General features: G+C 41.1%; 1 protein-coding gene across 2 annotated transcripts in view; it reads right to left on the reverse strand.

Moving 5' to 3' along the window:
- Positions 1–67: 67 nt before the first annotated feature.
- Positions 68–11561, reverse strand: part of LOC105568349 (protein SZT2-like) — a 17473-nt gene continuing 5979 nt past the window's right edge. For both annotated transcript variants that reach the window (XM_012023954.1, XM_012023955.1), the window contains 15 exons: positions 8455–8764; positions 8195–8377; positions 7468–8049; positions 6927–7303; positions 6744–6843; positions 5814–6650; positions 5364–5640; positions 3299–5268; positions 3132–3226; positions 2625–3057; positions 2184–2562; positions 1944–2109; positions 1655–1871; positions 459–1576; positions 68–394 (listed from right to left, as the gene is read on the reverse strand). In XM_012023954.1, the coding sequence (XP_011879344.1) occupies positions 263–394; positions 459–1576; positions 1655–1871; positions 1944–2109; positions 2184–2562; positions 2625–3057; positions 3132–3226; positions 3299–5268; positions 5364–5640; positions 5814–6650; positions 6744–6843; positions 6927–7303; positions 7468–8049; positions 8195–8377; positions 8455–8764 (7176 nt within the window). In that variant the 3' untranslated portion in view covers positions 68–262. The remainder of the gene's footprint in view (positions 395–458; positions 1577–1654; positions 1872–1943; positions 2110–2183; positions 2563–2624; positions 3058–3131; positions 3227–3298; positions 5269–5363; positions 5641–5813; positions 6651–6743; positions 6844–6926; positions 7304–7467; positions 8050–8194; positions 8378–8454; positions 8765–11561) is intronic.

An 11561-nucleotide genomic window follows, 5' to 3' on the forward strand; every position in this document is an offset into this window, starting at 1 on the left:
CCCTTTAAAAGATAGCTTAACTTTATGTATTACCGAATAAATTATTGTTCGATTAACTACATGAGAATTAATGTATGTAACATGAAAATATATATTTCATATTTACAAAGTCGTATAAGTGTAATAATCCATGTTAGCAATTAGAGCACTGATTCGCGCGTTAGGAGATAATTCGCTATGTAACACTGCACATAATTATTTTTGTAAGTACCTCAAAATTGTCACAAGGAATATGCCATTGCATTGCACGTCCGGAATGTTATCACTGGCTGCAAAGGCCCATCCATAAGTGAAAGCAACAAGCGTTGACGAAACCTTCGACTAGGGCGTAGACGTCTTCCATGTTTATCGGCATGTTAATCTCCGTGGACTTTCGATAAACTGCGCATAAATCCTAAAGCAAATGTTAATTTTTCATCGTGTTTTATACCTTAAATCTCGCATTTTATTCTACTCACTCCTCTAGACGTGTGCATATCGATGGTCAGCATCATGAATGCTTGAAGGAGAGTCGGATGCAGTATGAGATGATGAGTGATATTCCCGTCGGAGGTAATAAATTGCTTGTGATGCTCTTGATATTTGTTTTGCAACACTTTGGACAGTGCCTGGTACCACGAAACTGGCTGGTTAACAAGCGGACCGAGCCTAGGGTCCAGATTCGTAAGGGGTTCGATGTGGGCCAACGAGCAGAGCTCCTTGAACTCGGAGTACGTCATCGAAGTCTTGTTCTCCAATAATTTATCCCAGAGCAAGTGCGTTCGACACTGCAACGCGCCGCGCTCCACCATGTTGGTCATGTGCTGATGCGCAGCTTTCGCCTGGACCATAATCGTCTGTTGCATGAGCTGCTCGTGCGACGAGTAGTAACCCAGATAATTCACCGATTCCTGCCGGATTTGCACCAAATGCGGCGACGATGACGACGTCACGTTCGAGACTGCGCTTGGCATGTTGGGATTTTGCGTTAGGGGAGAGTTTGGAACTGGTGGAGGCGTCGGCGCTGAATTGTTATGAACGTTGTAGCTCGCTGTCTTGACGTCGGTATCTTCAACAGTCGTATTACCCGAGGACTCGAGACTGCTCTCCTGCTGATCGGCGCCCGACAACTCCGTCCTGGAATTGTCTCTCACAAACGGCGGTGTCGGCGAGACAGAACTGGATTCCACCGGGCTCTCCGTATACGAGCTGGTGGCGGGCTTCCCAACGCTGTACACGGTCCTAAATTTGCCCAGTTTGTTGTTCTCCACTTCCCTCTTTGGGTATAATTCCCTCTTGCTCGTCAACATCAGATAATATTTCAAGGTGATTTCGGTCCTCTCGATTTGCGGCAACTGTTCCATGCGCGACACGATCAGGGCTACGTCGAAATCATCCGTACACTTGGTATCGTGGGCGTCGCAATAACTGACCGAGGGAGTACTTTGCAGTTTAATTAAAACATATTCATTATCGTGAGATTCTTGGAGCTCGCCGGACATAACGAACACACGCATGCCGTACACTTTCTCGTGTGAAAGCAAATAGGAGTACAACGTACGTGCAGGTATCGCTATATCGCGTATTGTTATCACGTCTGAAACAACCATGTACGCCATATTAATAAATAAACGAATGCGATCCGAACCACCGAGATGCTTTTCGAGCAGCTTACCGCTGTATATCAGATTCCGGGCGTAATTCGGCGCCTTGCTGTAATACTTGATAAAGTCGTCCAGAAAGTGCGTGAGATGGTAACCTTGTTGCAAGGACCACAATCCAGTTCCAGCGATGTAGGAGTGAATACAACGCAAGTGAAAATCGTATGTGAACGAATGTAGATGCATGTTGATTTGAATCTTGTCGCAAACGTCCACGAAGCTTAATACGAACTGTAACGAATCCATTTGCACAAGTTCTCCGATATATGTACGCACGCAGATACAGTTTCAATTTTATCTTACTTGGTTCATCATACCGCTGCTGATTTTCGTCTGCAAGCGGTTGCACTCAATGATATGCAACTTTACGATGAAGAACGGCTGCGACAAGTTAACTTCGAACAACAAAATACCGCCCAGCATGGACTTCCTGAGATAATAAGACTGCTGCTGTGCGTGCTCCTCGTCCCTATAAAAGAAACGCAATGCAGAAATTCGCATGTTTGTCAAATCAAAATCTAACAATGCTGAATTCGAACGAACGTTTTATGGGGCGACTCCACTTGGATTGGATTGAAGCCCAGGATCTGCAGATACTGTTGATATTCGGACAACATCGACTTGCAGAGCTCTTGATGCCACTTTATCATAATCGCGTTCGTCGCTTCCTGTTTCGACTGCGTTGCTTGAGACGATTGTTCGTGCGCGTTGCCGTCCACTCCAAAGTGAGATGACTGCGGCGGTGTCAAGGAATGATCCCTCGTAGCGGCGGACTGCAAACGCCAGGCCGGTAAAAACAGGAGAGGTGTATGGCAGAAGTGTATCAAACGAGTGTGTTGCTTGAATGTGTTCAAAGCATTCAGCGATATCGGTATGTTCGACGTGCGGCTCTGCCACATTGCGTACAATTTCTCCAGATCCTCTGCAACGATACATTCACGTTATAGTTATCGTATTGCGGTGCACGCAGACTCGATGGATTACCTTTATTCCTTTTATCCCGATGCCGTAAGTCCTGCAAGTCGTAGGCAGCCTTTACGATCGCGTCCGTTGTGTTGTGAGGATGCGGAGCGTTCGGTTTCGCATCGCGCATTGCCTGCCCGACCACTTGGAGCCACGGAAAAGTGTTGTTCTTCATCGACTGCGCTCGGTTGCTCGATCGAGTCCAGTCTTTATCGGTGTTTGACTGACTTGGAAATTTCGCTAGACTTTCCATATCGTTGATCTGGTAATACTGAGAACTGTGCTCTCTCTGCTGAGGTTCTCGGGTGAGTTTGTGATGAAATATACCCAACTTTTGCATAATTATGCTGGTAAATAGACTTGATCTAGAAGACAGCCATGTACCCAAATTTGTCGTTTGCTTGATCAATTTTTCTGATTTTTCCTTGGACCAGTTGTACATATAAATGATTATCTGGAAATGTATAATATAAAAGTTTGTACTCTCGTGAACGTTTCATAACTACATGTTACATAATAAATACTAACGTTGTCACTTGTTATTTCAGCTAACAATATCCTTTGCCTGGGCACAAAATTCGATTCTGATATCAGGGGATTAAATTTCTGCAATTGTTTTTGATCTGCAACATATAAGACGTAATAAAATTAACAATGTGTAAGATTTTAATCAGGGATTGTGGGACTCAACTGACCCTTAGGAGCAAGCAGTTCCGGATCTATTTCTTTACTCAAAGATGCTTTCCACTGATGAAAATTTCTTGCGATTAAAATGCACTTGATGTAAGTAGTTTGCTCGTCTTTGTTAAACTCATGCGGCACATACACGGGCGAGTTTGCGCTTTCTTGATCCGTATTTTCCCCTAAGGACTGATCGAAACTGTTCCGGATGCTATCAGACCACTTGGGCGCAGATCCAGCTTTATGCGAAACAACAAACTGATTTAGGAATGGCTGTCGATCTTGCAAAACAAAAGCTTTACTAGACGTGTCTGGATCTTGACTACGTATGAGATTTTGCAGTTCTCTCACGATCACGGGAATCGCATGCTTGTGATGAATGGTCACTTCATGCTTTTTCACGGCAGGAACACCCATTTCTAGTGCAAACTGAAACCAGCGTGCTAGCGTGATATGATAGATCTCATTCAATTTTCCTCTCTCGCCGAGCTCGTACTGATTAATCGTTAAATTGTCGGAAACTTGTGACTGTAACGTCTTTACGGGCGTTTGGACTTCTTTGTTTTCCGTTGTAGTCTCTCCAACTGCTGAAGGAGCTATTGATTCCGTTAGAGGAGTCGCCAGAAGATTATATTCCGTGACTAGGTCCCAAGTACCATGTTTCACAGCGGACGACAATTTCAGAATTAAGGATTCCAAGTTGACTCTGCCCTGCTTCCAGATTCGAAATTCGATGAACATTTGTGCGTTCGGCTTAGAATCACTTTTATGATCGTAAACGTTGGTCGATACGATGTTCTCGAAATTCTCGACCTTTAACAACTTAGGAAAGCTCGACTGATCATTTGAATTATTCGGATATGCCGAGGATTCTCCTTTGCCATCGGTAATGGCTAACGCGATACACGCTATACCTTTGTTACCACTCGAGGGGCTTTGATTATACAAGAAAATATCGGATTCGGAAACCCTCTTTCTGGTGCCATCTAACGGGGTGTAATCCTGAAAATGATAGTGAGCTCCGAGATCCGTGTACTTCGGCATATACAAAAATTGCAGTATATTTTGCCTCAAGTAATATCCCAAAGCATCCATGTATCGTGAGCAGTGTGACTGCACCGATAGTTGAACTGTACTCTCGGGAGACTTGTATGGTTTTTGTATAAAGTGCACGTCCGCCGGTGTCAGCTTGCACATTGGATTACGCGCTAGCATCACAGATAATACTTCCAACACCGCGTCGTCGAGACGGTTTTGCAATACTTGCACTAAATCCCGTTTGACTTCAGGACCGGCTTCCGATATCCCATGCACCATCAGGATAATCGAATCGCCAGTTCTGTTCAAGATATCAGATTCTTTTTCACCAAACGAACGAACTCTAGGTCTCGTGTCGTTCGCTATCACATGATCGTTTACCAGGCCGATGCCTTTAGCCTGCGACAAGGATGCGACGCTGTTGCTGCGCGAGACAACTAATTTCTCATCGCTCTCGGACAATTTATTTTGCAAAGGTTTAACGTCGTTCATCTGCTCGTGAAGCCGCAGGTAAAATACATTCTCGTTATTTTCTTGGTATACGAACATATTATTTCGATTATTAACTGAGAGCCTGTTAAGTACGCCGTGTAACGCTTTGATTCCTCTTGATAACCCTGATCTGCCAGACCCGGTCTTTAAGCGGGGATGTAGGTTGAAAGGTTCCTCCCAAATGACAGGGCATCGGAACATGCCTGGTGTGACATTCGACGTTGAAGAACTGTGATTCTGGAAGAGATTTCCAGATTCGCCGCCAGTTTCTTTCCAAGTGTTGTAATCTTCAGTGGATTCTGGTTCCAACAGTAGATCGCATATGCGAGTATCGTGAAGATTTTGTAAAAGTAAGTATTGATTAACTCGCCGGCATATAGCTTTGATTTGAACGAGCAGCATTTTCTGTATCTGCGAATAACAATCCACTTCTGGCGAAGAAAGTTCCAAAAATCTATATAAGAAAATCGTGAGGTTACAAATGTCTTCCTTGATTATTATACGTAGCTGTTATTATAGGAATAAGGGAATAATTTTTATTTTACCAACCTGCAATGAAAATAGACATTAACATGACTACTTTCAACATTCATAATTAGCCAGAAATTGGGTAAACAATCTCTGTGTTTGTCAAGTTCTATCAACCACTGATAATCATCCTCGCAATTACTGCTGTCGCCTTCATATCCGTCATCTGTCCCATGTTTCCCTTCGGCTACACTCGATATTTCAGAATAGTAACCTGGCGCGTCTCCGGAATCTTGCCCGTTTATTTGAATTGTAGTAGTAGCTACTTCTTCTTGCTCCACGTTTTCAATGCTTTCGTCTATAAGTAATTAAATTTTTATAAATAAACATTTCTAAAAAGAGGAATCGTTTTAAATATATATTTTAAAATATTTAGTATAAGTTTTAAGGGATAATATATTCTTAATATCTTCTAAAAGAGACATACTTTGTACTATAATTGTTTAATAAATTGCAAATAAGATTATTTACCGTCCTTTAGTGGCTGTTCTTCTACATCTACATGTGACGTATCTGCTTCTATATCAGGTACTATTATTTCCGGTTTCTTAACGAAGTAAAATAAATCGGCCTCTTGGCAAATGCAGTACTTGTCGATCTCAAGATTTTTTAATTCCTTCAAAAATTTTGGTGAGCTGCTCTCTGACGGGAAGACAAAATGTAAAGGTACTTTATCCATCGAGCAACTGGATTTTCCGGTAGATTCCGATACATGCTGTGCTATAAACTTTAATGTATCAGCATTCGGCGAGGGATGATCCAGAAGGGCCGTCGCAGTTTCGTCTCGCAACAGCCACTCAATCTCGTCCTTCAAGCTGATTACTGCATGATGCTGAGGCAATTGCGGCATTCTTTCTTGCATTGATTCAGTCTTTGTATTTGCGCCCGGACTGCTACCGCTCGGCATGCTACCGAACGTCGAAGCACTGCAGTAAGACGTCGTCCTTAATGCAGGATAACGTTCTAACGACACTTCCAACACTTCTTTAGGGAGGCTCAAACAAATGATGTCCAAAGTAACTTTCAGATCGTCCAGGCTTAATTCAGCAAGATTTCTTTCCTTGCCGTCACTAATCCTTTGGACAATCTCGGTAAAGCAAGTCGGCATCAATTTAACGGGTATACTGGAAAGCTCGGAACGGAAACGAATCGAGCAGCTCAAGTGTAAGAAGAGCGGCTGATCTTTCATGTTCCACGTGTTTTCTTCATCAAAATCGCTGATAAGTGAGTCCTTGGAGTTGGAATGAGATAGCTTCTCGTTGTTGTGAAGATTTGTGACCGGCCATGTAATATTGACGGCTTGGCTTACTAGCAATAATAATCACATATTTAATATGCATTCTATAACATAATAAAAATTTCTTCTTTATTATAATGGAATATATTTGAAGTATTATCTACCTTGATTGGAAGAATTATCTGTTTTTGAAGCCGGCATTTCAGAGTGACATGTGAATTCATCTAGATCGTCATCGCTATCTGTTCTTTGTGACACCACTTCCTACAAATAACACAATCTTTATAAAATAACAAAGTCTATTATTAAGTATTATATAATAATGCAAAGTATACAGAGATGCAAACCATTTTTTCTGACATCCACGATGGTAAACAGTAATAAAATTCTGGATGCGCAGGTACAGGCCTAAATGCGACTGCCATAATCCTTTTAAATTTATTTTTTATCAAACTATGCAACGGTTTAACATCGTTGCACGCGGAGATTTTCAATTGATTCAGCAGGTCGCCTTCCGGCAACATGCTCAAATGTCTGCACACCGAACGTAAGTAATTTGTAATATTAATCTCGATCAGATTTTCCTCGCATTGTGCCACAGCAGCTTCCATATCCTCGTAGGTTAATGACTGTTGCAGTGCAAGCGACTTATAAACTGCGACCACATAGCAATGACAATGTGCCAAGCTCAACAGCTTACAATGCTCCATCAAACTTCGTTGATCTAGCACAAAAAATCAATCGTGTTAGAAACATCAATAGCAGTAAGGAATTCAATAACGTATTAAGAAAATGTCAATAATTATTATTTTAAATGCTACATCTTTCTCTCATCATTAATGTTAGATCTCAAAACTATGTAGCTATTTATATTATATAGTTGCCTACCGCTAGAAATATTGTCGGAATCTTCACTCTTCGGTTCCGGAGATGAAGGCTTTGTGTTACTTTCTGATTTGAGACTAATGAAATCTTCGGAAATTTGCTCTCCGATCTTAAAGGTATGATCCTGATAGATATCTTTATTCTGAGGTGTTTGTAACTGACCAACCAGTGCATCAATTAATAATGCTAGAGAACAATCGTAGACGTATACAGGTATCACAAGGCTGCCCTCATTGTCGACATTATCAAAATTATGGTCTACATTAGCTTTCGACGTGCTATTTGCAGTGGTAGATTGACTAGAAATTTTTGACTCTCTACGTTCCATTGTCACAAAATCAGATATATTCTCTGCACATAATGTTGGAGACGATATCTTTTCGTTCATATCGAGATCAAAAATATCCGAGTCGCAATTCTTTTCGGAATTGTTACTTGTGCAATTATCGCCTGTGTACATTATCAGGCGAACATCTTTTTCAGTTGCTGGTAATATTGTGATAATGACGTGTGTCGTGCTAATTCCTTTAACGAAACACTTCCACCTCGGATAAATATCTGACGTGTCATCTCTACAATTTTTCTCTAAAATAAACGTTATGCAATGTAGAATAATTTAAAAAGGCTACAGAATATTATACCTTTGTATTAAGACAAATGCAAAGAAATATAATACCGTAAAATATTTATCAACTTTTTAATACGATAATTGAAGAGTCTAATATTGTACCTCTTTGCGTAAAAAAAGGTAACGGTGGAATATTCTCGCGTGGCCTGTTAAGAAGCATTTTAGTGAATCTTTGCGATTCTGCTGACGTGAGCAGTAGCTCTTTATTGTGCAATTGTTTCATATGTTCCAGGAAGTTTCCCATAAGAATCCTATTTGCACTATCCTCATCGATATGCACAGGATCTAACAAAATAAAATCAATTACTTATTTTTCTTTCTTTTTCCCTACTCATTAGAGTCTTAGAAAGTAAGTCCCTAACCATCGGCGAACATCGAGAACAAGAGTTCCGCCTGCTGACATTTTGATAAAATGCTCAGAGTATCAAACGAGAAGTACATGGGATGTATCCTCTCGTCGATGATCGGCGTCGCTTCGAAGGGTTCGGTTGGGTTAGGACATTCTGAGATACGATCTGTAGACGTGCCCGCGACACCGTGATACTTGACTCCTTGGTGTGCTTGTCCGAACACAATCTCGGTATCTTTTTCCACCGGTGTTACTTGGCACAAAAGGCTCAAGTACTCTAAGGTCAATAGAGCGTTAATACATTCCTCGTCTATTCGGGCAATCTAATAGGACAAAAGTGATAGTACATAGGAGATTTACAAAAAACAATTTTAATATCACATGCGATATAAATACAAATAAACCTATGTGTAATAAATAAACGTTCTAAAAAAAATTTGCTGGATGTGTATAATAAATATTATATATTATATTCTATATTTTAAGCGTTCTCTCTCTCTCTCTCTCTCTCTCCCCACATATATTAATAAAATATATATTTATAAAGAAATGTATAGTGAGTATAGATATAAGAAGAGAAGGAGTGACATGGTAACTGTAATGCTTTTTACACGCGACTTAAAACGCAGCGCAAATTAGAGATACAAAAATCATCATTAAGCTTAAATTTATCGAGCGCATATTCAAGTATTAACACATGATTATAAGAAACAAAGTTGAACTAATTTCATAGTCGATATGGTAACAGCACTTAGTCGTTCAGCGATTAACAGCGATTAACAGATAAACATATTGAAGTTCATATAAATAAGTATCTTCGGGCAGGTGACCAAGTCGCACAGGATCAATTGCCGACGATCACGGGGGATCAGGAATAAGTTGGAGGAGTTGAATCTCACTTTAATACAAAGCGCAGAGACCACTTCTCCACTTGAACCGTGACGCCCGCTTTCCATCAACGCATCTCGGAATGATCGATTTGGGGTGTGAAAGATTCACCAGGGGGGAAACAACACTACGGCCTGCGACTGCGAGACGACGTGGAGCCGCGCAACCCTGAGCTGGAAGAGTTAGATCTGACAAGTTATCAAGACCCACTGGCCGCTCACTGCCTAGATCCTCACTTCCAACTAAGAGTCACGCGGATACGAGGATGCCGAAGGACTCCAAAGAGCGGAGTGGACGATGATGCGGGATGCGATTTGTCTGCCTGTCCCAGAGGTGGTTGACTATGTTCTCTGGCCTTAATCTCGTGCGAAGTCACCTGATGATAACGAACCGAAGACTTTATCCTGCGATGCTCTTCGCGGGCGCGCACGGACGGAGCGGAAATCCAGTCGAAATATCTTCTCGGGTGAGGTCTACGAGTGAAAATCGTCATCGAAACTGAATTCGATCGGGATCCCGCGGTTCAAGGATGCGACGTCGCGCGAAGGCCGTGCTACGACTTGGTCGTGCGACGGAAACCATGATCACTTCCAATCTGCGCGCAAAACGTGATAAAGAGCCGTCACTTCGGGATTCGGTGATAAGAGACTTGGGAGCACGTACAGCTATGCAGAGGTGATCGGACGTGCGGTGCCATCGAATTACGTGAAAAAGATAATCCCGATCACTAGTGGAGCGCAGGGCGCGCATTGGGCCCTATATATACCTGACGCGACTGATAGGGAAACCTCGTTCCGAGGACCCTCATCGATATCGAAGCCACACCCCGATAACGATAACGACATGTAGCGATAGACACTTTTACGTTTCCCGGTCTCCATTTCACGGACCGTTCCTCAGTTTTACAAGCCGGAAACACGAGCCGAAAATAAGAGTTTACGTCTTTCGAGACTTATATATTATATATAAGCGCTCCTCCTCGTACACCTTCCTGAGAGACGCGAGCAATAAACGGGAGCATTCCGCACTCGAGTTCGATTCTCCTTTCAGCAGAAGAGACAATACAAATTGGAGATGGAAAAAATTGCGAGAAATACACACACACACACTTGCCTAAGCGGATGCGACTGAAACGCGCTTAGTTAAATGTTTGCGTTATTCGTGATGTGACGATAACGACTTCTGATGACTGACATCGCTCTACCGTTAGCTTCGACTTGTAGTCCCAACGGGGAAAGATAATCAGAGACAACCCATGTTCCACGCGGGTCCATTTCCGGTACAATTGTCGGACCCAACCCTTAGATCCGTCGAAAAGACTTGCGAGGACTTCGAAATTCAGAGACGCTACACTCAACGTTAGCGTGTAAATTCAATCCGTGGAACGAGCACTTGCATTCATTTGCGTTACAATTCAATCCGATTAATTATACTGTGAACTTTAGAGCGCACATAATTTACGAAGTCAACGAATGCACTGAGGACACATATTCAATCATTATCGAATTGTTTGAGTAAGAAAAACTACATTTTTCAAAGTCTCGTTGAAAGAATAAGATTATTAATCAGCTAGATTATTTATGGAATAAAATATATATAGAACGTATATCTCAATGTTGGCGTATCTTGAAGTTTGGTCTTCTGATTAGCAACGTTCTCCAGGTAACGAGTGAGCCAGATAACAGTTATCTAGTTAACATGAACTTATGCCAGAATTATATTCGTATTATGAAAATATGATATAATTTTCAAATATTAAACTTATCCACAGAATAGGAATTTTCCATTTCTCTATTGAGATTTATAAGATAATTTATAAGAGAAAATAATTAATAATCAGAATTTAAAATATATATACTTTTTAAAATTTGAATATTTAAATGATATAATAAAAATTAATAAACCGTATTTCATACAGTTGTGACAATTTCATTCTTTGTTGATAGTTAAATTAGGAAATATATACGCTTCATTTGATTAATAAACTTCTAATGCTAAAAGTAGAGACAAATTGAGGAAACACGCGAAAAATAATATAATATATACAATGTTAAATATCCATTTTTCTCTCTCATGCAAGGAAAAAGTTGCAATGAAATCGTACTGCGACGATATAGAAAGCACAAGTATCTTTATCCTTATCGTCCTTCATCACCAAATGACAGTGCATACACGGATTTTATAAGCTCTATCTCTATCAGAATTGGAAGAAAGATAAGATTGAAGATAAAG

Source organism: Vollenhovia emeryi, unplaced genomic scaffold, assembly GCF_000949405.1.
Source record: "Vollenhovia emeryi isolate VEMERY1.0 unplaced genomic scaffold, V.emery_V1.0 DF939130.1, whole genome shotgun sequence".
NCBI classification, from domain to species: domain Eukaryota; kingdom Metazoa; phylum Arthropoda; class Insecta; order Hymenoptera; family Formicidae; genus Vollenhovia; species Vollenhovia emeryi.